The sequence below is a fragment of the Panthera uncia genome, chromosome E1, assembly GCF_023721935.1.
Source record: "Panthera uncia isolate 11264 chromosome E1, Puncia_PCG_1.0, whole genome shotgun sequence".
In the NCBI taxonomy this organism is placed as follows: Eukaryota; Metazoa; Chordata; class Mammalia; order Carnivora; family Felidae; genus Panthera; species Panthera uncia.
The window spans coordinates 57,255,912-57,282,549 of NC_064814.1; the positions used below are offsets into that span (position 1 = coordinate 57,255,912).

The following is a 26,638-nucleotide window of genomic DNA, read 5'->3' on the forward strand; positions in this document are numbered from 1 at the left end:
GGCGGGGCCAAAGGGAGGGCTGCGCGCCCGGCGGGCGTGTAGTCGGGGCCGCAGAGACGGCTCCGCAGCTGCCGGAAGGCCAGTCCCCGGGCCGCGGCCGGAGACTGTCTCTTATTGCTGGCTGGACACCTCCGCCTGGCTGAGCCTAGCCATCCCTCAGGATCTACCTCCCTCAGCCCGGGTTGGGCTGACCTCACAAATGCCACTACTCGGGGTCGCCCTCAACTGTGTCTCCGGGAGGGGTAGGCCGAGGAGACTGCCCTTCCCGGAACTCCCCGAGAGCGAGAGCTCCGAGCGCCCGGAAACTACAATTCCCAGGGCTCTGCGCGCCCCCAGGGGCGGGACTTCCTGGCGGCGACTCGCGCGGAGAGGAGATGGCCGAGGCGCCGGGCTCGGGGCGCCGCTCGCTATACAAGGCGACGGGTTCGCCGTCCTGGAAAGAGGCTTTTCGGCAGGTGGGCGTGGGGCTTGGGAAGCCTCGTCCGCGCCGCCGTTACCCCCACTCCGTCCGGGGAGCCGCCCTCCCGCGTGCCGGGCAAGTCAGGTGCCCGAGCGCCGGGCGGTGGCGGGGGACCTGGACCTGGAGCTGGACCTGAGCGGGACTGGACCGAGCCGGGCGCTCTCGGGGTTTCTGGACCCTGCGTGCGGGGTCTTGGCGAGCCGGCCTCGTCCCAGCACCACCTGCTGGGGGCGGTGGGTGGGCGCCGGGGAGGCGCTCGGCTTCCCTCCGTTCCTCGCCAGAGGGGAGTCAAGTACTTGGAAAAGATGCCTGTTTCTGCTCCAGACTTGGTTTCTGCGTCTCCGTAACTGCCTCAGCAGGGACGTGCGCCTGACTCACTCGTGACCTGTTCTGACATCAGCATGCTTCCCGTCATGTGGTCCACCTTTCCAGAAAGGAGTAGAAATCCTGTATTCTAGGAAAATACTGAGATGCTAGAAATGACGCTAATAGCAGAGGCTTGTCAACCTGGGCTGTGGACGTTTTGAGGAAGACAGGTCTGCGTTGCTGGGGGCGCTGTTCCCCGCAGTGTGGAATGTTTCGCAGCGTCCCTGGCCTCCACCCGCTAGATGCGGTAGCCCCACAATTCAAGTGACAACAAAAAATGTCTTCAGGCATTGCCAAATGTGCCCTGGGGGCTAAAAATCGTCCCGCGTTGAGAAACGTGTCCGGGAAGGCGGCTATCATCGCCGTAGCTAGAGCGGCAGGGATGTGGGAGTCAGGACGCCGGCATTGAAGACAGGCTGTGCAATATGCCGATCTGGGCTCCGTAAACAAAGCATTGTGATTCCATCTGTCTGTGTGTGGATAAGGGCTGGAGAGGAATACGCAGAAATAATAATTAAGGTTACAGCCGAACGTTTCCTGTCTGTAAATTGCCTTTAATGTCTCAACACCTAGTCTTAAGAATTTTTTTTTAATGTTTATTTCGTTTTTGAGAGACAGAGTGTCAGAGGGGGAGGGCCAGAAAGAGAGGGAGACACAGAATCAGAAGCAGGCTCCAGGCTCCGAGCTGTCAGCGCGGAGCCGGACGCGGGGCTTGAACCCATGGACCGCGAGACCATGACCTGAGCTGAAGCCGGACGCCTAACCGACTGAGCCACCCAGGCGCCCCAGGAATTGTTTTTTTTTAACGGAACTGCTCCCCGTCTTTTTCCTCCCAAGGGATGCCTGGAGAGAATGAGAAACAGCCGGGACAGGCTCCTGAACAGATACCGCCAGGCAGGAGGCGGTGTGCCAGGGAGCGCTCAGAGCACCCTTCTGGTGCACGAAGTGATGGAAGAGGAGTGGAGTGCGTTGCGGTCGGTGGAGGGCCGTCCAGAGGCCTCGGCTCAGGTCAGGCTGGGGTGTGTGTTTTCGGGGAGGGGCTACAGCACAGGACCGCCGGGTGTCCTCTCTCCCTGTTTCCCCAAGTCCTCTAACCCCGCCGTCCTCCAGCCCCCGCTCAGCTTTCGAACTACCCTTAACCCAGGCTCCTCCACCTTGAACGTTAGACTCTTCTGGATTCCTGGTTCACGAGCCCCAGACTGTCAGTGTGCTGTGTCACTGCATCTCATGAAACTAAAAAGAAAGAAATTCCACTGCTCGGCTCCCCTCCCCTGGAGATTTTGATTCGGCAGGCAAGGGCCAGGAGGCTCTCTCCTGTAGAGGGTCCCGGAGCTTTCTGATCCTAATCTCAGCCAGAGTGGGGGGGCCGGGTGCAGACAGGAAACCGGTTACCGCGTACCAGGAAGATCGCTGGCTTGGAGGTCCGTGGTTCTGGAATCCCGGCCCTGGTTTTGCTCTGCGCTCTCACCTCTCCTGTGCCCTGAGCTTCGCTTCACCTTCGTGCCACGAAGAAGGTAGCGCTGGCCAAGCAACGTGAGAAAATGCCAGTACGCTGCCTGGGAAACATCGGGGCTGTCTGTAGCGATGACGCACTGTTGGGTGATTTCCACGTGCGCCAGCGCTCGCCCCGTGTCTGAGTAACCGTCGGCCTCACAGGAGCTTTCAAGTAGGTTTATTCCCGCTTCACAGAGGCCCGAGGTGAGGTTTACGGAGGTTCAGAACTTTCCGGCACTTACTTGGCTTTGGCAGAACAAATACTTAGCTGCTGCCCTAGGCTGTCTCCCCCCAGATTTGGGACCATTATTTTGTCACTGGGGGTTCAGTGGCTCGTTGATGGCTTCTTGGCGTGACCGTGTTACCACATCATCGCTAAATCCTGCAGAAGGACTGGACCGGTTTCCTCAGTGACAGCTGACTTCAAGCCAGCCTCCACGTAGGAGTCGGGCTGGGGCCTGCTGGCTGATTAGGACTTGAAGCCTCGCGAGCCCACTTTCTCTTGCAGTTGGAGGAGCCCTTGGACCTGGCTGTGCTCGAGGAGATCCAGCAGGAGCTGGCCGACCAAGGTGTGCCCTGGGGTCATCCTTCCGCCTGCTCGTCCCTAGGCTAACGCAACGTTTGTTTATTTTGGAGAGAGAAAGAGGAGGGGCAGAGAGAGGGGGACAGAGGATCTGAAGCAGGCTCTGAGCTGACAGCTGAGAGCCTGATGTGGGGCTCGAACTCACCAACCGTGAGATCGTGATCTGAGGCCAAGTCGGATGCTTAACCGACTGAGCCACCCAGGCGCCCCGCTGCCCACTTTTCAGAGAGGATTAATTCTGCCTCCACTTTAGCTTCAGGCGGGTGTCAGAAGGCCCTGTTTTGACTTTCAAGTCTCAGCTGTCTGCCTGAGAATAAGTCTTTTGGGCGCTGGGCCTTGTGCTCAGACTCTGCGTTCCGTGGTGTTGTTTTCTCCTGGTGGCTAGCGGACAAGGTACCCTGAGACAGAAGGCAGTGGTGTCGCGCCCGGGTGGCGCAGCTCGGGGTGCGGCCGGGGAGCAGCATCCGTTCCGTGGAACGCGGTCCTGTGTTTATTCTGTGTGGCGGTTCCTTTCTGTTTACAGAGGAATAGTACACCGAGCCCAGCTCCGTCCCAACGTAACTTTATTTGAAAAGTCGGACGTGGGCTGTGGTTTGCTGACCCCCTGCGCTGCAGCCTAGACCGTGAGCTCATCGAGAGCAGGGGCCGGCGTCTTTCACCTCTGTCCCTCTTTCCTACCACCTACGTCCTGGGCATCGTGGCCCGCTTGCCGCATGAAAGAACACAGATTGTGCGGGACACAGACCGAGCATACGGGCGCTGGAGAACAGGGCACTTCACACTCAGCAGGGTGGGCTGGGCGACGGCAGGAAGTGCCCTGTAAGTGTCCCCTCTCTCCAGCTGCCCCCCAGGGCCCTGACCCACCACGCTCTGCTCCCGCAGCCTCTGGAGCGGTGTGTGAACGTTGTGTCCCTGTCCCTTGTCCTCACCACTCTCCCGCCGGTGCTCACGGAGGACAGGCAGACGGGAGGGGAGGGGAGGGGCAACAGGTTGGAGCCTGACAGAGCAGTAAATGGCTTATGATTGGTAGCATGATTTGGCCTGAAATTATCCTGTCCTGGGATGAAGCCTTCGGAGTGGCCCCTGGCGTGGAGGCGGGGTCGGGGTCGTAGAAGGGGGCCGGCCGGCCGGCGCGGAGTGGGGGAGCAGGTGGGGTGGGGGTGGGGCCGGCCGGAGGTGGGGGTAGGGGGCCGCCCTGGGTAGGCGGTGGGGCGGGCGTGGCCCGCGGCAGGGGAGGCGGGCCGGCCGGGGAGGGGGCGGGGCCGGCCCGCACAGCTGCCCCTTGCCTGGCAGAGCGGAGCATCATCGGCGAGTATGAGAAGAGCTTGCAGTTCGACGAGCGGTGTCTCAGCATCATGCTGGCGGAATGGGAAGCAAACCCCCTCGTCTGTCCTGTGTGCACGAAGTAAGTCTTCGAAACGTTTCCAGCGTTATCGGCCCCCCCGCCCCCGCCCCCAGGCGAGTGGCGCACCTCCCGCCCCACGGCCGGACACCGCTTGTCTGGAGGGGTCTGCTGGCCGCCGTCGCCGTCGCCTGGACCCCGCCTCTGCTTCCAGGTCCAGCCTGCGGGTAGCCAACGGCGTGGTCACGTGTCCGTGTGGCCTGCACCTCTCCAATCACGTAAGTTCCACACGCGGGTGGCTGTGTCCTCTTTCCGCGCGGACCCGCTTTCTCGGGGAGCCTCCGGGGCTCCCTCCCGGCCCCACGTCCCACTCGACACAGGCCCGGCTGGGAGGCTGGAGCGCGCGGCCGGCTCTGCACCCTCCCCCCATCCCCCGCAGCCATTTGCTAAACACAAGGGCCCCGGCGCTCCAGATCTTTCCGGGAGTGTGCTCGTCTTCCTAGCTCCCGTGACCTCTTACCTGACGGGGACTGATTTTCAAGCTGTTGACTCTGGGGTAGCCGGATTGGGTTGTAGCTTACCTTTTTTACTTCCTGGTTTCCGGAGTTGACGGAGCAAAGGCTTCGCACCTGCATAGAGGACAGCGTGAACGCGCACAGCGCACACTGTGCCCACACGCCTGAATTTTCGGTCACACAGGCGACGGGAGAAAGGCCCACTCTTCTCATGAGCTGCCTGGTAAGCCTGCCGGGGACCCCGTGGCGAGAGCGGGCCAGTCGTAGGTTCTCTTCCCGCACCGGGAGAAATCCCAGCTCAGAAACAGGGAGACGTTTATCTTCTTATCTCCTTTTAAACTGTGTTCTTTTGAACCGGGTAGGGGTTTAAAAGTGCAGTTTGTTCTCTGAGGGGTTTACTTGCCCAGGAAGATGAAGCCGCTGAAGCTACCGGAAGGGAGGGGACAGAGGCCACCCAGGAGCGGGGAGCCTGGCTCAGAGTCAGCGGACACTGTCACACTCACGAGACCCAGACAGGCCGGCCCGGGTCCGTTGTGCAGGAGGAAGCAGGAGGGCGTCGGGTCACTGGGGAGACAAGTGCCCCTGTGAGGGGGCTGGACGGTGGGGAGGGAGGCAGCTGGGCCGCGGGCTCCGTCTGTGACGAGGGGACGTGTCCCCACTGCTGGGGGCGGGAAGCGGGCTCGCGTCAGGCTCGTCCTCCAGGGAGACCGAGCCGGCCCTGGAGTCCGGGTCTCTGGTTCCAGGGCCTCCGCTGTTCCCTGCTCGGGGCTCGGGCCGGCGGGGACCGGCTTTCCCGCAGGCGGGGTGGGCAGGACCCTGGGTGAGGCGTAAGTGGCCGGCGGCCGTCCCGGCTGCTCCAGCCCCTCACGGACCAGGCGCCTCCGGGGGCTCCCCGCTCTGCGTCCGACGCCCGAGGCTGGTTGCACCCGTGACTGAGCACTGCCGCGTGCACCGTGGCAGCCCGAGTCCTGCTGTCCTTGGGCTCCCGCTGTGCCTGATGCCGCGTCCCCGCCACGCCATTCGTGCCTTCGTCCTTGAGGGCGACCCCACACCTTCACTGTCCTCCCAGCCCCAGCACGTAGGCGGGTGCCTGATGCGTCTGCAGCAACGGGTTGAGGTCGGGGTGGGGGCGCAGGTCAAGTGGCTTCAGCCCCTGCCTCCTTGCGGACGTGGGCGAGCCAGCCACCTGAGGCGTGTGGCGCGGGAACGTGAGCCCCAGCCGTGGGCTGGAGGGAGTGGCTGGGAGCACCCCGCGGCACCCCAGTGCGTGGCCGTCGCGGGCCCCGGTCCGTGGGGTCAGGGCCCCGAAGCTCCGAGCAGAGGGAAGGCGGGCGGAGGCGAGGCCAGCCCTCCTGGGCACAGCTTGCCAGCGCGGCCCTCCCGTGGGGAGAGACCGCCGTGGGGCCGGAGGGTGCCAGAAGCAGGGTTGAGTTCATGCGCCCGGAGCGCTGGAACTCGGGTCGCCAGGCCTCTGGCTTCACGTGAGGGGGAGTCCAGGACCGAGGGGTCAGGCTGAGGGGTTCGGCCTGGATGTGGGGCGTGAGGCCAAGCCGCAGGTTGTGGGCTGCGAAAGGTCACGCGTGGCCACGAGGACACGGGAGGCAGGAGATGTGCGAGCGGTCCGGGCTGGTCACAGGCTGGAGGGCGCTAGACCCCAGAAAGTCACGCGTATCCCCTGTGGAAGCGGTTGGGGACTCCGTGGCATGGTGGCCGGGCGAGCGGTCAGGGAGTCAGGAGCCCGTTTTCACTCCGATGCTTACCGGGCCTCAAGTTGGGGCTCTGCCCGCGGGGGGCACGCGTGGTCTGTACCTCCCTGCGGCACATGCCTGTTTGAGGCCCAGGCTCAGTGGGAGGAGCCTCACCTCCCCGCGTGGCCGCAAAAGCTACCAGCTGTCGGGAGGCTCGAATCTGGCCTCTGGCTTCCCCATCCCAAGGGGGAGGGCGTTTGAGTGTCTCTGGGATCTGATCTCAGCTGGAGGCGGCCGTGCTGCTGCTGGCAGCCAAGACCAAGGCAGTCGTCCTGGGGCTGCGGGAGGGCGGTCCCCAGCACAGCCCCAGAGCCAGGCTCGCCATGCTGGCGCCACACCGCCCAAACCAGCCGGTGACTGCAGCACAGATGTCACTGCTGATCAGACCCGAACCACACCCTGAGTTCTGTCCACATTCCAGGCTTGTGACACTTGGACCGCGATCCTCTAGAACCGGCCCGGACACCTCCCCACTCGCTCCATCGGACAAAGGGCCTTGTAAATAGAAACGTTTAATTTATAACTTATTTTGTATTAAAATTTTCAAACGTCTCTGCTGTCGGGTGTTCTGTGACTCAGGCTGAGGGAAGGAATAGAGAAGACGGGACACCTCGGGGGAGCGAAACCAATTTTATTGTCCGTCATTCTGTTATACAAAATTCCAGGAGCGACAGAGCCTAGAGGAGGAGTCAACGAACAGTAAATAAGAGGGCAACAGAAATAATTTAAATCTGAATTATTTTCCATGATATTAGCACGAAAACCGTCTCCAAGCACGCGTGTCTAGCTCCAGAGTGGCCTTGTCCCCTGGCCCAAGCCTGCCGTAAACGCAAGGTGTTCAGCGTCTGCTCTGGTCTGGCCTACTGGCTCTTGACGAACCCCTTCAGGTCTTCGAGAAAAGTGATGTACTCCCGGTGCTCCAGGGCCGTGCTGAGCTCCACCAGCTCATCGGCGAAAGTGTTGTCCACCCCCCGGTCGGCCAGGAAGTCCATCAGGTGGTCGTATAAGGCCTGGAGACAGAAACGCCACTCGCTACCAAGATGCCGCGTGTCCCTCCCCGGACCGGGACGCTCGCCCCGCGGGGCCCAGGGCGCGCCCACCTTTCCCGGGGGCTCACCCAGTCCAGGGAGTCCGTGTTGAGCGTGTAGTTCGTGTCCTTCCACTCAGACTCGCCAACCGACTGAAAGCTCACTTCTCTGATGGCGAAAATGTCACTCTCGTCCTCCTCTTCCTGCCCCACCTGAAAGGACACAGGATTTGGGGAAAGTGAAGCGGCTTCTGGGACAAACCAGACCATTAACAGCTTGAGAGTCGCCAGATTTTAACCCGCCCTCACCCCCCACGTCCTCCCCTGCTCTGCTGGCCCCTGAACGGGCCCAGGAAGGTCCCTGGAGGCCCTCCCCGTCCCCAGGGGGGCGGGCACGCCACCCTACACACCTCATCTTCTGGATAGTGACAGTCCAGAACCAGGGCCTTCTTGCCGCCGTTCTTTATAACCTCCACCACGAAATTGGGAGTGGACGTCAGTTCGGGCTGGGGAAGCGAGAGCAAGTCAGCGCGTGCCGTGCCGGCAGGGGGGCGGCTGCCCGGACCGGAGAGCTCACCCTGCGGGGCCCTGATGCCCACGGCTGGGGTGGCAGTCGGCGCGTTCAGACGATACGCGCTAGTGCCCGTAAGTGAACAGCCTGGAATGCTAACGGCATTGAGGCCACGCGCCAGCTCGTTGGGGAGACCGGGCTACCCTGTCCCTGAGTCGGTCCTTTCTGGACTTCTAAACGAGGTCTTCGAGGGCAGGGGGTCACACAGCTGGCGCGGCTTCGCACCTGTCAGCATCTTACTTGTTCACAGAACTTGCCACGCTTAGAGTTAAATCTGAATTACGGCCCCAGCTAAGTTAATTCACCTCCTCCCCCGGGGCCCGGTTTTCCATCCTCAGGCTGCAAAGCTGGCTCAGACCCCCGCGACCTCTCTCCTTCCCGCTGACATTTCGAGGTCTTCCTCTGTACTGGACGGGGAGCCGTCCGATACCGGGGGACCGCAGTCGGGGTGGCCGAGACAGAAGCACACGGGGGGGGCGGGGCGTAATCGGTGCTTGGTCATGAGACGAGTCCAACACCTGCTTAGTCAGGAAGTCCGGGGACCCTGTGACCCTCACACTAGCCGGCTCCTAGCCAGGCACACGGCCTCTTAAGATGTTTGAGGACCGGGCACATCCGGGTCCGGCCAAGAGGGGTCGTGTGCCAAAGTGTCAGGTGTCCCAATCTCTGACACCCCAGCTTTGCTACCCTGGATCAGTGGCTGGTGTTTACCACCAGCCTGTGAAACGTCAGAACATTCCTTGCTCGGAAACACTGCAAACATCTCCCGATTGCGAGAAGGCTTAAAAGAGGCTCGTTTCTTCCCATTAAGAGCACACAGGCCACACTGTAAGCCTATTGGGGGGGGGGGGGGGAAGGGGGGCAGCTTCCTGGGTTCTGGGAGGGAAAGGGGGCCTCCCGGTGCTGGTGCTACAGCCGGAGAGCGCTGCTCCGGGAGGAGAGTCCCGAGGACAGAGGCCCCCTGCCTCCCCGCACCTCCCTTCCCACAGCGGAGGAATCAGAACACAACACGTTCCTTCCCCAAGGCCCTGGAATGACCTGTCAGCACTCAGATCCCCTGCTCACCTCCTGTTCTTCCGCCTTCTGCCCCTGGGAGGGCTCCTCCTCCCCAGCAAATGTCGGCGGGATGCTGTTGTTAATGTTGAACGTCACCGTGATCCTACAGAGGCGAGACAAACCTTAGGAAGGGCTGTTTTCACTCGGTATTTAACTGAGTAAAGTGCCGAGCTGTGATACAGTTAAAAATGCTGATGGAAACAATGTCTCTGATGCTACGGACTTGACTGTACAGTTTCCTGAACAGCCGGGTGGCTCCGGCCCCAAGATGGACTTAGCAGCCGTGACTGTGCCCCCTACGCGTCAGCTGCTGGAAGTCAAACTAATGGGCCCAGACTGGCCCCCCTTTATCTCCACCAGATCCAGTCCTGTGTGGGCCCCTTCGGCCGGTGGCGCCCCAGGGCCACACCCACCGGTTATCTCCCCAGGGCCTCCGCCCACCCTGCTCTTGCCCCGGGCGCCCTCCGGTGGCAGTGACTGAGAAAGAGCTGGGATGGCAGAGAAGCCTCTGGGGAAAGCTACCCCCAAGGAGCTGGGGGGCGGGGGACAGAGCAGAGCGGCCTGAGGCTAAGGACCAAGAGAAGCCTGGGGGGCTCAGTCAGTTAATAGTCTGACTCAATTTCTGCTCTGGTCATGATCTCAAGGTCCGGTTCATGAATTTGAGCCCCAGGTAGGGCTCAGAGCCTGGAGCCTGCTTCAGATTCTGGTCTCCCTCTCTCTCTGCCCCTCCCCTGCTCAGCTGCTCAGTTCTCTCTCTCAAGATAAACAAACTTAAAAAAAAAAACAAAAAAACAAAAAAACAGCAGTGCAAGTTTCACTCACACACCAGGCCAGAAACACCCAGTTCCTGACAACTTTAAGGCGCAAGGATCCTCCTCACCTGACAAATCAGGCCCCGAGCCCCAAGTGGAAACCGCAGCGAGGGGACCGCAGAAGCTGTATGGCTCACCCGCCACCCCTGCCCGCCACCCCCTGGAGCTGCAGAAGCCCCCTCCTGCAGGAGGGCCGGCTGGACGTTCAGCCACAAGACCTGTCTGACCCGCCCGAGCGCTGACCCAGGTGAGCCCCTGGGCACAGAAATGCTTCTATTCACGAGAACCTTATGTAGAAAGACCCCAAACCGGCTGCGACTCCACTCGCCCCAGGAAAACGGTTTTGGTGACGTCACAGAGCACACCGCTGACCCTAGGGGACAGGACCCACTCTAGGCAGAAAAACCCAAGAATCAGAACCCTCCTTTACAACACGCACGAAAATGGACTCAGAACAGGGCGGGGGGGGGGGGGGTCACACATCTGAACTGGGCGGAGAGTCCCCCACCTTCCTGGTGGCCACACTCACTGCACCGTATCCTGTCCTACAGGCGAGGCACAAGGTTTGCGTTCAGGGCGCAGGGACCCCGATCCTCAGCCAGAGCCCGCAGAGGCGGCGGCCAGCACCCTGGGCAGTCGGGGTCTGCGCGCCCAGCCCCAGCAGGAAGGACAGCCGGCCCCCCAGGCCCGCGGGCCTCCGGCTGCCAACTGCTGTGCGGCTCCCTCACGGTCCCGATGAACGCAGCACCGGGCAGGCCCACTCGGGGGGCGCTTCCCCGGACCCCAGGCCCCCGCACTTACTTTTCTCCAGCCACTTTCCGCACTAACGTGGCTTCTGTCCCGTTCACTTCCAGCTCCCAGCCCCCAGACATCTTGGGGAGGGACCCGTGCTTCTGGATCTTCTTCTCCTCCTTAATCTCGTCGTTCAGGAACTCGACGAAAGCTTTGTCTCCTACGGTTAAGAGTCCGTAAGACACAGAAAAAGAACCAGTCCGTCTAAAACCCGAGACCTGTGGTTACTGCAGCCGGAAACCTAGACCTGGGATCGTTTCTGATCCTTGTGCTGCTGCCAACCGGGCTCTACAAACAGGGTCCAATTCCCACCCGTGACGCCTCAGTTTCCCCATCTGTAAAAATGCTGGAAACACTTCACCAGGAAGCTGACCTAGACTCTAGGAAAACGATTTTGCCAGGCTTGACCACACCTGGAACCCCTGACCCCGGGGCTCCCCAACGGTCCATCTCGGAGGCTCAGACAAAGCCGCCCGCAGGGTTTAATCACATCTATCCCCACCCGTGGGGGGAGGAACACGGGTTCAACCCGCTGGTCACCCACCAGTGGGGGAACGCGCCGGACTGGGTGCCCAGGACCCACAGCAGAGGAGAACATCCCCCGCCCCCCGCCCCGTGGGTCACCGGCCCTGACCCCAGCCCCTCGACCCCCAGCCCTGACCGCCCAGCCCCGGCCTGACCCGTCGGTACTCAACCTTTGACCCCCGCGAGCCATGGCCCTGGGACCCCCGACCCTTGACCCCTTGGCCCTCACCCCACCCCCTTGCCTACTGCTCCCCCAGCCTCCACCCCCCGACCCCCTCGTCCCCTAACCCCCTAGCCCTGACCCCCGACCCCTCGCGACTCCCCCCAGCCCTTACCTCCAACTTGTCGCCGACTGACCCCCGACCCCACGCCCCCCTCGCCCCAGCCCTGACCCCCGACCCCGAGCCTCACCCTGGGTGTGCAGCGCGCCGCAGCCGCAGCTGCAGGGCCCGCGGGGGAGCAGGAGGCCGGCGCGCACTCGGAACAGCCCGAAAGGCCGCACGCACGGCCGGGGCGCGGGCTGCAGCAGCGGCCGGGTTGGCGGGACGGGCGCGGCGCGGAGCCCGGCGACGGCGGAGCCCAGCGCGCGGGGCACGCGGCGCAGCAGAGGGAGCATCGCGGCGGCGGCGGACACGTGCGGGTGCGAAGGGCGACCCCGGCCGAGATCCCCGCCCGCGCGCCGCCGGAAGTCCCGCCCCCGCCGGGAGCGCTTCCGCCCCGGCGCAGTGCGGGCCCGAGGCGCCGGGCTGCGCGGCGCCCTCTGCTGGCGGCCTGCGGTGCGACCCGCGGGCCTGGGTCCCCGAGGTCAGCGCGGCTGCCCGGACCTGATCTTCCCGCCCGCCCCGCCGCTCCGCCCCGCGGGCCGCTTAGCTCCAGGGCGGGCCCTCTGAATTGCTACGACACCCCCCCTTCAGCGTGCACTCCCCTCCCCCGGTATGCACACCCTCAACCCCGGCGTGCACCTTCCCGCGTGCACTCCCCTCGCGTGCGTTCCCGCCCCGTGCACCCCTCTCCCCAGCGTATACCACCCCGCGTGCACCCCCTTCCCCCGGCATGAGCACCCCCTTCCCCGGCATGCACCTCCTCTTGTGCACCCCTCTCCCGCAACGCGCACCTCCCGAGCCGCACCTCCCTTCTCCTCCTCCGAGTGCACCCCCTCTCGGAGTGCATCTCCCTCGCATGCACCCCACTGTGTCTCCCCCCTTCCTCAGCGTGTACCACCCCGTCGGCGTGTTTCCCCCCAGCCTGCATCCCCCTTCCCCAGCATGCACCCTTGTGTGCAGCCCCCTCCTCTGGCACGCATATCCTCTTCCCCCGCGTGCATCCCACATGCGCTCTACCTTGGGTGTGCACCACCCCCCGCCGGCATATACCCCCACCGGGCGTGCCCCCGGTTCTGATGGCCGGCCTGGCACTGTTCTGGAGCCAGGAAGCTGGGAGTGGGGGCGAGGGTCCCCGAAAAAGAGAGCTCTCAGGACCCGAGAGGTCACTTCAGGGGCCCAGCCAGGCTCAGTGATCGGAGCCCTACTTGTCCAAGCCGCTTCTAGCAGAACTTCCTAGGTGGCGTCAGAATCGCAAAGAAATGCAAAAACCTCAGCGGATGAGGATTTCAAGGTAATAAAGAGAAGGCAGAAACTCACTAGCCTGTAGCATAGTTGTCACTTGTCAGAGATAAGTGCGTGGTAAACCCCACTGCTGTTTCAAAAGGAAGCAAGGCCCCGCATCCTCACCGGAGAGGAGCCCAAGATCCCGGCTCTGGGGGTGTGCCCAACCCCCCCCCCCCCCACAAGTGTCCTCTCCTTCATTATAATGTTAAAGTGTCCGGCTGGGAGCTCGGGCTTTTCAAGCTTATGCCCTATGCCCGCACAACCTCATGCCTCCCTCTACCTGCAGTGACAAGGCTCCCCTCGCTGGACCCCAAATGAAAAGAACCCGCTCATACATCTCTGCGCGGGGAGTCCCGGCCTTGGAGGTTCTTCCCCTCCGTCTCTGAGTTGCCCAGATCAAGTTTCCCGTGTGACCACCGCTCCTGGCGTATAGTCTCTGCCTGTGACTCGTGTTAGACGGAGCAGGATCTGGACTCGGGTCCCCCGAACCCCGACCCCGAGGAAGGGGGAAAGGGCTAAGACTTTATGCCTGTAGCACATGTTGCCGGAAGGTGGAGGGAGGATGCCGACTTGAGGACCTCACCAAAGCAGTCTGTGCCGACGAGGACCCAGCTCTGCCCTCTCGCGGACTCCCTCCCTCACGCCTCCCTCACCTGAATACTAAGATTTACCCTGGGGGTGGACATTTAATGCGTTAGCCGCCTTCAAGTGCACCGTGCTAATAAATCTCCACCTGTGTTCAGACGGCATCCCTTTCCCCACCCGAACTCTTTTTAATGTTTATTTATTTCTGAGGGAGAGAGAGACAGAGAGAGAGAACACAAGCAGGGGAGGGGCAGAGGGAGAGGGAGACGCAGAATCCGAAGCAGGCTCCAGGCTCCGAGCTGTCAGCCCAGAGCCCGACGCGGGGCTCGAACTCGCAAGCCGTGAGATCATGACCTGAGCCGAAGTCGGACGCTCAACCGACTGAGCCACCCGGGCGCCCCGAGACTATACATATATATATATGTATATAATATATAACATATATTCTGAGCAGCAGGGAGAGCAGACCCAAGAACCAGCCGCACACAGCGCAGCACGTACGAGAGTCCTCGGCACCTGCAAACGGGAGCATCACACACACGAGCGGTTTCTGTCGCGTTGAGAACAAGCTTGAAAATCCAACAGAAACCTGAACAAAGCTGGGTTTTTTCCCGCAAGTTGGAACATTCGAATCAAACCCTAACCAAACCCTTGCTTGCCCACGGGTGCGGCGTCCCCTCGCTCGCGGAAGGGACCCCACCTCGCACGCACGCACGTGGTTCCGGACGGCGGGAGTGAGCGGATCGGGGCGTCCCGGCACGTCACCGGCGTCCCCCCAGGGCAGGCACTCTGCACAGGCGGCAGAGAGGCCGCGCACAGTCAGGCTGTCATCCGGGACCGCGGGTCCGCGGCTCCTCCCGGCGGGACTCTGGGCCGCCCTGCCCGCTGCTCCCCCGAGACCCCGGGAGGCGGACGTGCGTTTACGTGCAGCTGCTCTGGGAGCTGGCGACCCGTCCAGACAGAGATCTCACGGCGTGGAGAGGAGGGGTCTCCCCTCAGAGGTTCCACCAAGCGAACGGGAGCTCACGACTGTTGCTGCGACGTCGTTGTGAGACATGTCACTTTCTTAAGAAAGCACTGGGTCCCCTGTAAACGGCCGTGTATTTCTTTGTAGTAACACGTGGTCAGAGTCGGTTCTCCAATCTGATTCAATCCCCGAGCAGCAGGATTAAAAATTAACTGTTTTAAAACCCCGATAAAAAAAAAACTACAGTATTAAAACTCTACCAGAACGCTCCGGTGATAAAGGTATTTCTGTAGGGAAACATGAAAGCTTTTTGGAAGCTACTGACCCCTGACTCCTGCCCAGAGCACAATCCACATTTCTGGGAAGTGTTCTGGTACTTACACCGGGACTAAATTATTGCAGGTTAAGCTTCTCTTGCCCCAGAGAACACTCTAGACCGAATTCGCCGAACAAATTCTGAGGAACATAATCACCCACTCCCAATTTTTTTTTTACCAACATGATTCATGTTTTATTAAAAATACAATTTTTTTCTTTTACCAAGTCAGGCTGAACATCCCAGGCCTCTATTAAGAAGTGAGAAAAATACAGTTAAAACTTTTTCTGAAAAACTCGTCAGAAAGTCAGTAACCGTAAAGAACAAGGCGGTCAGAGGAAGGCCAACTAGAAGTCTAAGAATTCAGTAAAATGGGGCATCTCGGACCTGTGGGACCCTATCTGGCCCGCACGTCGCTATTTCTAACGGAAGTCCGTCCAGGTGCCCGACGGCCCTCACGCTGACCCAACACGCGGGCGCTCGGGCTCGGCCGGTGCCGGAAGCCGGGCCAGACGGGCACACGGACAGATGGACGGAAGGACGGACGGGTGAGGCCGGAGAGCGCCAGCAGGACGGTCTGGGAGAGGGGCCCCTGGGCCCAGAGCAGACTCACCACAGCCGCTGAAGCGTCTCTCGGGCGGTGTGGCCCCTGCCTAGAAACCGCACGGCCCGCTGCGCGAGGAACGACGGAAACCCCACGCATCCCGGTTTAGAATGAAGCACGACAGAAAGGCTAACTCGGCCTCCTTTAGGGCAAGACACCGTCTGGGGAAAGATTACTTGCTTCCCATAATGAAACGGCTAAGAGCAACTTTGGTGTCTTTTCCCTTCTCACGACACGGGGCAGGGAGGAGACTGTGGAGACCCTGCGGGTGCCCCCTCACCCCCGGGGGTGAGGCTCACGAGGGGAGGCGAGCCCAGGAGCTAAGACCGCGGCATTTCCCTCCTCAAACCTCTACGGGAGTTACAGACAGACGACAGGACAGCTGAGCTCAGCGACCTGCTGGGGTCCCTTCCAGAAAGTCCTCTCAGTCACCGGGACCCCGGGGACTCTGGACTCAAGTCCGTCAGGAGAAAGCAGTGCGCCGGGCGCGACGGCCCATCGTGGGCCAGGTGGGGACCTGGGCACTCCCCTTCCACGCTCCCCAAACCCGAGCCTGTCGGCGCCGCTCTGACCACCCCACGTGGCGGATGAGGAACGAGGCTCGCGGTCACCCAGAGCCACAGAGCAGCCGCCGAACGCAGGGCCGAGGTTCCTGCCGCGCGTCCGCGGTTCCGTCTCGGCGCTTGGGACAAGCTCGCTTCGAGCTCCTGGCGGTGGGGCCGGCCGCCCCGGGCCCCGGGCCCCCCCCCCCCCGCCCCCCGGTGCCGGTGGGTCGCGGGCGCAGCGGCTCAGTCTCGGGCAGCCCTGAGCTTCCTCCGGAAGTAGTCGGGGGCGGCCTCGTGCAGCCAGTCCGCGTCCACCACGCACAGGCCCCGCATGTAGCACCTGTTGGTGTGGAGCAGCTCCGTGTACACGACGCAGGCCGGCCGGCAGTGGAAGAGGACGGACGAGGGGTGGACGGCCACCGGCTGGTGCGTGTCCGTGGTCGCGTAGGTGCCGTCGGGCTGCAGCTCGGCGGTGCTCATGAACAGACTGTGGGCCAGGCAGCGGCGGATGCTCTCCACGTCCCCGCGGGAGGACACCATGGGCATCGACATCTGTCTCGGGAGGAGGAAACAGAAAGACCGGCCCGCGGTCAGGCGCAGACGCGGCCCGCGCGCCAGCCCGGCAGAGCGAGCACTGGCGGGCAAGGCCCCGACCTCTGCTGCCTGGGACACCGCGGGGCGGGAGGAGAGCGGCCACCGGGAAGCACACGGGCCACCAGCGCTCAGACGGGCCGGGGGACCCCGCCCGCTGCGACCCGGGACCCGGGACCCGGGGCAAGGGCCTGGCCCTCTCACCCCCAGCGCGTAGGGGCTTCCTCACTCCCTTCTTCCCTGGAGCAGGGCTCCGGCCCCGCCTCCTGCATTCAGCCTCCCGCACCGGTTCCAGAAGATCCCTGCCCCTCCCCCCCTGCCTCCGAGGGGAAGTCCGGGCCTCCGTCAACCTGCACGTGCCCCCGGGAAGGTCACAGCGCCTTACACCCCAGGCCGCAGTCGACCAGACCGCGGGTGGACACCTGCCTGACCCTGCAGTGCCGGCTCCGGTGTTCCAGGCCTGGGGGGATGGGGAGGGATCTCCTGGGATGGGGAGGGATGGGAAGGGCAGGAAATCTGTCCGCTCTGCTGCTCCCGTGAGCCGAGGCAGAAGGCAGGAAGCAGGGGGAAGAGGGGCGTGCAGACAGAGGCCAACTAGGGGACGAGCACCCGGAACGTTCCTGGCTCCTGGCAGCGTCCTCTGCTTCCCGCTTCCTTTCTGTCCCTCTGGGGCTCGACTGTGTCCATAGGCTCCCACAGAAACCGTTCTATCCCCACTTGTCCCTTTAAGATGGCTCGAGGGGTGGGTCGCCTGGGTGGCTCAATCGGTTAAGTGTCCGACTTCGGCTCAGGTCATGATCTTACAGTCTGTGAGTTCAAGCCCCGCATCTGGCTCTGTGCTGACGGCTCGGAGCCTGGAGCTGCTTCGGATTCTGTGTCTCCCTCTCTCTCTGCCCCTCCCCCGTTCATGCTCTGTCTCTGTCTCAAAAATAAGTAAAAACCGGGGCGCCTGGGTGGCTCAGTCGGTTAAGCGTCCGACTTCAGCTCAGGTCACCATCTCGCGGTCTGTGAGTTCGAGCCCCGCGTCGGGCTCTGTGCTGACGGCTCGGAGCCTGGAGCCTGCTTCCGATTCTGTGTCTCCCCGTCTCTCTACCCCTCCCCTGCTCATGCTCTGTCTCTCTCTGTCTCAGAAATAAACAAACATTAAAAAACTATTTTCTTTAAAACAAAGATGGCTCGAGGGGTTTGTTTTTTGCAAACTGCTGATCCCCGCCTGACGAGACCTTCTTTCTCTCCTCTGGGGACACGGTCAGCTGTCACCACCTCCAGGGAGCCCCCGAGTCCTGCAGCTAGCTGTGGTCTCTCCTTCCAGGCGGCCCGCTCTGGCGCCCACCGGCTGTGATTCGGGGCAAATGCCTTCACTTCTTTAGGCTCTAGTTCATCATTTGTAAAACAGGAATAACACAGAACCTCATCAGGGCGAGATGAGGATTTCAAACGAGGAAATGCGTGAAAAGGACTTAGAACGGTGCCTCGTGAGCGCTTCACAGACCACAGCCACACCGTTACCGCCGCCAGACCTGCCCTCTGGATTGTTCCCTGAGAGGAGGAGTGTGAGGCCCATTTGCAAAGCCCAGGACCCCGACCGACGCCTGGCGCGGAGGCACCACCGGCCGCTGACGTGCCCTCAGTTCAGGACGAGGAGCAGGGCGTCGCCTCCGCTGCCGGTGACGACAGGGAGAACCCAGGGAGCCACGGGACGGCCTGGCAGGACGACTGCTCAGGAACAAGAGGGCCCGGGAAACCACGTGAGATACGGAACACGGCAATCACGACAAGAAACCACCTAACTGCCAGCGACGGGCGATGGCACCAGACGCGGGCCTGGGGACGGGGGCGGGGGGACAGCGGCGCCCTGGAAACGCGCGGACACGGCCTACACTGAGGGGCCGTCTCGGAAGAGGCAGGGACTCCCACCACGGAGTTCGTGACCGCTCGACCACGGGAGCGACCACGGGAGCAGCCGACGTAAGCCACTCGCCTCTGCGGGAAGACGCGGAGTGTCCTACAGCCGTCGGTGTGCGCGTGGAAGGACTCGGAAGCCCCACGGGCTCCGAGGGGGAGCACAAGCTAAGAGAACACTTGGGGGGTGCGACCTCCCAGTGGCGAAATACGTGGGACGCGGGGGCGCGGTCACCACTGCGGCTGTAAACCCGAAAACGACGGAACGCGTGTGCCAGCCGCACTGAAAAACGACCTTGGGGGGCGATCTGGCGGGTGTCTCGCAACCTAGATCCCACCCGGAGGTTCATTCCGCGCATGAAGCATGGATGTGTGTCTAGGAAGACGGTCACCAGCACTTGGGTGAGTGTCGCGCGGGGCGCGAAGGATCTACGCCAGACTGCTAACCCGGGTCTGTCTTTGGAAGGGCAGGATGTGGGAGAAGTTGCCTCAGCCCGTCCGTGCCACTGTTTTCCGCGCTGTATCGACTTGTAACAACCAAGTAATCTGAACAAAGTAACAAAGATATTCCCACCAAAGAAGTAAATCTCAGAATTGAAAAATAATTTTAAAGTTTATAAGCGCTGAGGGGCGCCTGGGTGCCTCAGTCTGTTAAGTGTCAGACTCTCGGTTTTGGCTCAGGTCACGATCTCATGGTTTGTGAGTTCGAGCCCTGCATCGGGGTCTGTGCTGACAGCGTGGAGCCTGCTTGACATTCTCTCCCTCCCCTTCTCTCTGCCCCTCCATTCAAAATAAATAAACAGAAAATTAAAACAACAACAAAAAAAACCAAAACAAAAAACAAGGCTGCAGAAAACAGACAGAAATGGTGATACGTCAGACTGTGGGTAATATTTACTTCCTTCCTTATTTCTACATTTCCCTATGATGAGGCTTTCTCTCGTAACCATTAGCAACGAGCAATTTAAGACTTCCTGCCTGGAAACGGGACAGGTTAGAGCCCCAGAGGCGCCAGGAGGAGAGGTACCTTCAGGCAGATGTCCCTCAGCTGTGCTCGGACTTCGCCTGCCAGCATCACGTTCTTGCTGTTGACAAAATTCTCTTTGCACCAATCCTGAACAGGAGAGAGAGAGAGAGAGAGAGAGAGAGAGAGACGTCACAACCCTCACGCTTCTGCCGAGGGAAAAATGCGACAGGACCCGGAGAACAGCTGAATTCAGAGGGAGGACTTCAGTCAGCAAAAAACAGTAGAGGTAAATAGGAAAATAGCTTTATACCAAAAAGCACGAACCGTAAGGGGAAACAGTAACACCTCAGAGTGAAACTAAAACCGTCCTCACGTGGGGGCGCCTGGCTGGCTCAGTGGGGGCAGTGTGCGACTCTCCTCCATGGGGTCGTGAGCTCGAGCCCCATCTGAGCCCCACGCTGCGTGTAGAGACGATTGACAAAAACGAAACTTAGAAAAAAAGTTCTCCTTATGTCAGGTCGCCATAAAAGAGCCAGACTGGGGTGTTCGAATCACTACAGCCGATAAAGGATAAATCACCTCCAGAACAGATTTAAAAAGCTTCTCCGTATCAATTAGAAAATGACCAAGAACCTGGCAGAAAAATGGGCAGAAAAGACGACGCACAGAAGAGTTAGTTCAAACGTCCAATCATGTTCTGCAAGGACGCCGTCCCCTGAGGAATCGCGGCAAAGTAACGCAGACGCGATTCTGTCTCCGTCGACCAAGAGTCAGGACGGCGAAGCGGGGGCTCGTGTCCACCCACGGCCGCGGGCGGATGACCAGGGAGGACGGGCCGCGGGGAGACGCGGCGCTCACGGTGTGGCACGCGGGGGCTCCGAAGCGAAAGCACACGGTCGTGTGGAACACGGCCGACGTCAGGACGGCAGTGGCAAGACGGAAGGACGGGACAGCGTTTTCTGTCCTTAGACATAGACTGAGGCAACTACAGAACACGTCTGCAACTCCTGGACCTGAGAGGGGCTGTTCAGAAGGGACCGTGCCCCGACACGGACGCAGCCAGGGCGCGCACACGGGCACCACACGGGTCTCTCTGAGGGACGGAAGGACGGACCCGAGCGTCTCCGAAGGCGCGCATCGGGCCGCCTCGCTCGTGGACAGGGCTCACGTCAGCGCTCGGGTTCGCTAGCGAGGGAAACACAGCAGGATCTCTGCTCTGATGGAAAAGGGCGAAAGGAAACAGCTCCGCGTCTGCTCTGCGGGGGCCCCTAGGAGGCAGCGCGCCCGCGCCCGCGCCCGCACCGCCAAGCTCCCGGCCCTGGAGCTCTGCCTGCGCTTTACCTGCGTTACTCCGAGTATCCGTCAGCAACATGTGACCTCACGTATCAGGGAAGCCCCAGAGAGGCTACTGTTGGGGTCTGGGAACCCACGAGAAAGTTCCACGTAAACTAACGACTGCGTCTTCACTTTACGCCCCTTCGGCTTAGGAAACGTTTCGCAGGACGCGCCACTTTCGGATCTCGGAGAAGATCCGGAAGGGCGCTTCCGTCCTGTCGGAGGAACCGAAACAGCCTACAAGCAAAAGCCGCCATGAGGAAAGTCAGGGGCAGGCGGGGAAAACACATTTGTGGCTAAGAAGCGCGGTCACCAAACACGGGGAACTTGCCCCCTCGGAGCAGCAGGACGGAGGCCTGGCGACCCCCGTGCGCAGGCGCGTCGGCTCGCGGCTCCCTGGGAGCTCCTGCCAGAGAGGAAGGATCTCGTGCTCCGATCTCGAGGCGGAAGGGAGGCGTGTTCGGGGGAGACGCGAGACTGACCTTGTTCCCGCCGGCGTTCCTGAAGGCCCGGTAGACGTTGAGCAAGGTGACGTGGTCGCCCTCGCTGGACACGAACTTCCTGCGGACGGCCTGCACCTCATCCCGCCGGGAGGGAGGGTTGCACAGGATGCTGTCCACGGACAGCAGGGAGACGATGGTCAGCATCTCCTCCGTGCAGTGGAACTTGGGGGACAGGAGGATGGCCTGCACGTCGAAGGCACACACGGCGTGAGGCACGGTCTCCCCGGCATCCGAACATGGTTTTTGCGCGCGTGCGCACACACACACACACACACACACACACACACACACACGCTTGCGCGCTTCCCTTCCGAGGCCTCGCGGGGCACATGCTGCCCGAACCAGGCCTACCTATGTTCACGTCACTGCACGTTTTCGTAGAGCCCGTGACTGCCCTCCCGCGGATTCCCACGTTCCTGATGGGGGGGCCCGTGCTTGTGCGGGTTTGAATGCGTGTTCAAACACAGAACGGGAGTCCGCGTCACGCACGAAGCACAGTGTGCGGATGAAGCCAGGGGCGCCGCAGTGAGCCCTCTGCTGCGCGAGGGCCGGCGTGCAGCGGCGCGAAGGGGGACCGAGGCCGGGGGGGGGGGGGGGGCGCTCACTTTGGCAAACCTGGGCTCTAAAGGGAAAGCTGCCATCTTCCCTCCGAGCGGAGTCAGGGTGAGCTGCTCGTCCTTCCGCTCCAGGGCTCCCAGCAGCTCCAGCTGTGCCACAGCCGCCTGAATGTGGTCTGCAGACGGGGACAGAAGAAGGAGCGACACGTCGCAAAGACGAAGACGCCGTGGCCGCTTCTGAGGGCGCCACGTCGAGCCGCAGCATCGATCACAGCCACCACTGTCCCCAGGGCCAGGCCGCTAACGACATCGCTGCCTTCTAAAGTAATGGCCTGTGTTCGGTAGGATGTGTGTCAGCTTAAACCCAGCTACGTCACACGCACGAATCCCGCCCACAGGTACACTCGTATGTGGTACAGGGACTGGTCTCTCCAGAAGCAGAGACTCCCAGGAGCACCTGAGAGGCTCAGTCGGTTAAGCGTCCGACTTTGGCTCAGGTCATGATCTCGCGGTTCGTGGGTTCGAGCCCCGCGTCAGGCTCTGGGCTGACGGCTCAGAGCCTGGAGCCTGCTTTGGACTCTGTCTCTCTCTCTCTCTGCCCCTCCCCTGCGTGTGCTCTCTGTCTCTCAAAAATAGATAAACGTTAAAAAACAAAACCAACAAAACCAAAGAAAAAGCAAGAAGGGGACGAGAGAGGGAAAACGGCTCTTGAAGAGAGCCAGCAGCCAAAGCCACCGTCTGCAAGAACCCCAGTGACCTCCCTCTGTCCAGGGGGACCGCCGACAAAGGCCAGGAACCCATCAAATTCTAGTCCAGAGCAAAGAACCTTTCCGGGCCTTCCGCCGGCCCTTCCGCCGGCCTTGGGAGCCGCTGCAGCTCCCGGGACCCCCCACCGTTGTGGGACCCCCCCCCGCGAGGACGGCTCCCGGGAGAATCTGTACCCTCGAGATCCGCGGGCGCCCCCCGACAGCTGGTGCTGCGTGCGACCACACGAAAGTAAACAGAGAGCCCCCCGGATGCTTCCTGGCGAGTCTACCGTTTGCTGTAGGGCCACGCGGACGACCGCCTACCTGGAGAGGGCTTGGACATGAAGTCGAAGGTGAGCACGTCGGGGACTTTCATTGCCAGGAGCTGCAGCATCACGCCGGCCAGGTTACACCTGCGAGGAGGGAGACGCGGGTGGCCCCCGGGCTCCGGCCGGCTCCCCCGGCCGGGGGGGGGGGCGCGGGGGTGCGGGACGGCGGCAGGGCGGGAGCGCCGGGGGCCCACCTCTGGATCTCTGGCACGGTCATCTTGTCAAACTTCTCGAACTCGTCCTCCGTGTACAGCCGGTAACAGACGCCACTGTCCTCCCTGCCGGCCCGGCCCGTGCGCTGCCAGGCCTGGGTCTTTGACACGCGCTGCACGGCCAGCACCTCCAGGCCGCCGTCTGCGGGGAGAACGGCCGCGTCAGAGCCACGTGCAGCACGCGAACCCACCGTTCCTGCGGCGCTCCTCGGGACGCCGCACCGGGGGTCCTCCCTGCCACGCGAGAGTCCGGAAAAGTCCCGGCTGCGCTGGAGAGCGAACCCAGACTGCTCAGCCGTGGGCGGCGCGAGGCGTGTTGCTGAAATGGCAGACGGCCGCGTGCGTGCTGCAGGGGCCGGGACCGCAGCCCCAGGCTCCGGCTGAGGCCACGGACCGAGGCTTTCCCGGGGCCCGGGTCACCCTCCCGATCAATGCCCGGGGACCGGATACGCCCGGTCCTTTGTGCAGCGCGCCCCCGCCCACCCGGCCCCGGCTCTGCTTTAAGAGGGAGGCGAGGTGATGGTGTCACTCCCAGGAGCAGAGTGACGAGCGTCCTGATTAAGGCGTGTCCTATGGCAGGCCTGGGGGACGGGTCCTGCCACACGCCACCCCTAAGAACACGCGTGTGAAGGTCCGCGCCCTCGGATGCTTAGCAGCGCGTTTCCATCAGGCTTTTGGGAGCGATCGCTTCCGTTGCCTCTAATCCTCTGTGGACCGAAGCAAGGTCGAGAGCAGACGGGGCCTGGACCTCAGGCCGGCTTGCACTGCACACGCTTGGGGATCAGCTAGTGCCTCCCCGGCCCAGGGAGGCTTCCTTCCTAGGAAGCCGGAGCCCAGACGTCCCTCCCAACAAAGGTCCTGCTGCGGGGTCAGGTCGTGCCCGGCCACTCCTCTCAACGTGGCAGGACCTGGGCTCCCGTCCTGCCCTGCCTCGCCCTCGCTGCTGCCGCGGGGCCGCTTCCTGGGGCACAGGCTCCCTCGCGCCGTGCGCCCCGAACCCCCGTCGACGGTGGCGAGTCTCGGCACAAGGCGCTCACTGGGAGAAGCCGGGGGGCTCACTGCGGGGAAGGGGCGCCCGCGGGCTAGCTTCTCACCGGGATTATACTTCTTTGCTTTAACCATGCCCGTGTCGACTACGTATTTTATTCCCGGAATGGTTATGGAGGTTTCGGCAATGTTGGTGGAAATGATCACTTTGCGACAGCCCTGAAAGGAAGGAGAAACCAGAAGAGGCGTGTGGCGCACACGGGATTCACAAGCTTTAGGGCACACTCCTCACCATCAACCTCCACGGTCCATCCACAGTCAAGAACCCACGGTGTCATTGTTGACGAGTAACCACTACAGATGGGAGAGTAAAGCTCATTCTGAGGGGACGAGACGCAGCGGACCAGGCGGGGGTGGGCTGGACCCCTGGCCCCGGCGGGGACGTCCCGTGTGCTCCCCGAGCACCGTTACTTCGCCTCCGGGGGCTGCCGCGTTTCCGGCAGAATGGGATCGCCACCTACCTCGTCAGTTCTCCAGTGGGTGAGGCCGTGTGCGCGGGGCGCACGGGGGGCGTGGGCGGCGCATACGCGGGGTGTGCGTGGAGCGTATGCAGGGTGTGCACAGGGCGTACGTGGGATACACGCGGGGTGCGTGCAGTGCCCGGCACGGCGCCCGGTGCCCAACGTCGTGGGCGAACGAGGCCGGTCCGTGTCGGACTTGGGGGGTGCTGCCGTTCACGTTCCGCCCCTGCCCCCGCCCGCACCCGACAGCGGTCTCCGTGCTCGTACGTCGGCGTGGGACCCGCCTGGGGCCCAGGACGGCGGTGCCCTCACCTTCGGGGCTCCCTGGAAGACGCGGAGCTGCTGGGCGTAGGGCAGGGAGGCGTACAGAGGCAGGACCAGCAGGGAGGGGCAGCCGTCCGGGAGGTGCCTGGCGATGTCTCGGCAGATCTTGCTCGTGGCTTCGATCTCCTCCTGGCCGGTGAGGAACACCAGGATGTCCTGAGAGGGGGGGGCCTCCTGCGGAAGGGGAAGCGCGGGATTACCAGGTGCCGACCAAAGCACAGCCCCGGGGAGCAGGAGAGGGGTCAGTGATGAAGCTCCCGGGGTGATCTTGTTAACGTGGACAACGTGTAAATGAGCCTCGACGCGGGGGTCTCCCCTGGGAGGGCGGCCCCACCAGTCATGCACGAAGCCAGGACGGCGGTGAGTGTGTTCAAAAGCCAGCTGAGGCAATACCGGGGGAAGGTCAGCAGACGGCAAGGTGACAGGACAGTACCACGAAGGGCACAAGCCGGCCAAGAAACCTGCAGAAGGCTCCCTCCTTCCCTGGAGCCGGCCAGACGGAAGCCACCTTGGGGAAACCGTGGCGGTGGGGACGGCCAGGAGCAGTCGCGCGGGAAGAGGAGCCCTCACTGAACGATGCCGCCAAAAGCACGGTCGCACGGCCAAACGATGCCGCACGCGGGCAAGTGCCTGAGACCCCGGACCTAACGGGCCGTCACCTCTGCAAGGTCAGCAGCGTCCAGGCGTTAATGACCTACTCCTGCACACGATCCTTCCTGCAAGTCTGTTCAGGTATCTTAATCAGCAAGATGCTTACGTGACGAGATAGCTGAAAACGCCGAACTGTGCTAAATACACGCGCGCGTGTGTCTATATGCGAAAACGTGTGTACGTTTACGTGGGTGTGCACGTGGCTTTTACAGCCCGGTACTAACAGGACAAAGGTTCACAAGTACACACAACGGGACAAATCTGAGACAGTCAAAACCTCATCCGTGGGACTCATCAAAGCCACCATGGAGCCCGAACACACCTGCAGCCACCACTCAGGACCCATCCTCCCCGAGCTTGCTTTTTGGCAGGTGGACGCCTTCCTTGATCTAAAGGACAGTGAAGCGGTAAGCCCGGAGCAACAAAGGCAGCAGAGGAGGAAAGGGATCAGAAGCTTCGCCCTGTTCTGAAAGACGAAGGAGACGGGGAGCGAATGGCGTGCTGGACGGAGGCGCTCCAGCCGGGGAGCGGTCTGAAGGGTCCGCGGCCACCGGAGATGGGCCCGTCTCCCCGGAGAAGGAAGGCCCAGGACCCGGCAGTGAGGCAGAGGCGGGTCAGGGGAGGTGGAGCCAAGGGTGGTGCGGGCGACCCCGTGCCCTCCTCCACCTACGAGGGAGGAGGCTGGGAAGACACGGGAGGCAAGAATGCGGTTCGGCCCAGAGGTGTGGCCGAAGGAAGAGTCCAGACAGATGCACAGAGCAAGAGGCGGGGAGGCAGGTGTCTAAATCCTCACCTACCGCGGCAGGAAACTTAAAACACGGCAGGAGCAGCATCGGCGGGTAACACTGCGAATAGTAACGTGAACCCAGCCAGAGGAAGCAGTCAGGGGACCGAAAGACGGGATCTGGAACACGGCACTAAAATCAGCTGCCGGTTTCACGGTCCCTACACAGCTAGCTGCTGACTTTTTATTTTATTTTATTTTTTATTATTTAAAAAAAAATTTTTTTTTTTAATGTTTATTCATTTTTGAGACAGAGAGAGACAGAGTATGAATGGGGGAGGGGCAGAGAGAGAGGGAGACACAGAATCGGAAGC

General features: G+C 62.1%; 3 protein-coding genes across 5 annotated transcripts in view; 1 reads left to right on the forward strand and 2 right to left on the reverse strand.

Annotated features, from left to right (window-relative positions):
* Positions 1-6: 6 nt before the first annotated feature.
* RPAIN (RPA interacting protein) lies at positions 7-7,060 on the forward strand. Of its 3 annotated transcripts, XM_049637199.1 has the most exons (7): positions 12-455; positions 1,664-1,834; positions 2,829-2,889; positions 4,197-4,308; positions 4,460-4,523; positions 4,822-4,983; positions 6,930-7,060. In XM_049637199.1, the coding sequence occupies exons 1-7, from the start codon at positions 375-377 to the stop codon at positions 6,957-6,959; spliced, it is 681 nt and encodes a 226-aa protein (XP_049493156.1). In that variant the 5' UTR covers positions 12-374; the 3' UTR covers positions 6,960-7,060. The 3 variants fall into 3 exon arrangements, 2 of the variants coding, with proteins under 2 accessions (XP_049493155.1, XP_049493156.1); XR_007459232.1 differs by lacking the exons at positions 4,460-4,523; positions 4,822-4,983; positions 6,930-7,060 and adding an exon at positions 3,427-3,722 and having other exon boundaries at positions 7-455; positions 4,197-4,285; XM_049637198.1 differs by lacking the exon at positions 6,930-7,060 and having other exon boundaries at positions 7-455; positions 4,460-4,921.
* A 64-nt stretch (positions 7,061-7,124) lies between these two features.
* Positions 7,125-11,967, reverse strand: C1QBP (complement C1q binding protein). Its single transcript, XM_049637197.1, has 6 exons — positions 11,703-11,967; positions 10,776-10,926; positions 9,172-9,265; positions 7,946-8,041; positions 7,626-7,748; positions 7,125-7,518 (listed from the first exon to the last, which is right to left on the reverse strand). Exons 1-6 carry the CDS (start codon positions 11,905-11,907, stop codon positions 7,369-7,371), a joined length of 819 nt encoding a protein of 272 aa, XP_049493154.1. The 5' UTR covers positions 11,908-11,967; the 3' UTR covers positions 7,125-7,368.
* Positions 11,968-16,129: 4,162 nt separating this feature from the next.
* The window catches only part of DHX33 (DEAH-box helicase 33), a 14,988-nt gene continuing 4,479 nt past the window's right edge, over positions 16,130-26,638 (reverse strand). The window contains exons 5-12 of the mRNA XM_049637185.1: positions 24,878-25,063; positions 24,152-24,263; positions 23,040-23,199; positions 22,841-22,929; positions 21,819-21,946; positions 21,193-21,396; positions 19,436-19,522; positions 16,130-16,467 (exon numbers count right to left, since the gene is read on the reverse strand). Coding sequence (XP_049493142.1) covers positions 16,159-16,467; positions 19,436-19,522; positions 21,193-21,396; positions 21,819-21,946; positions 22,841-22,929; positions 23,040-23,199; positions 24,152-24,263; positions 24,878-25,063 — 1,275 coding nt within the window. The 3' untranslated portion in view covers positions 16,130-16,158. The remainder of the gene's footprint in view (positions 16,468-19,435; positions 19,523-21,192; positions 21,397-21,818; positions 21,947-22,840; positions 22,930-23,039; positions 23,200-24,151; positions 24,264-24,877; positions 25,064-26,638) is intronic.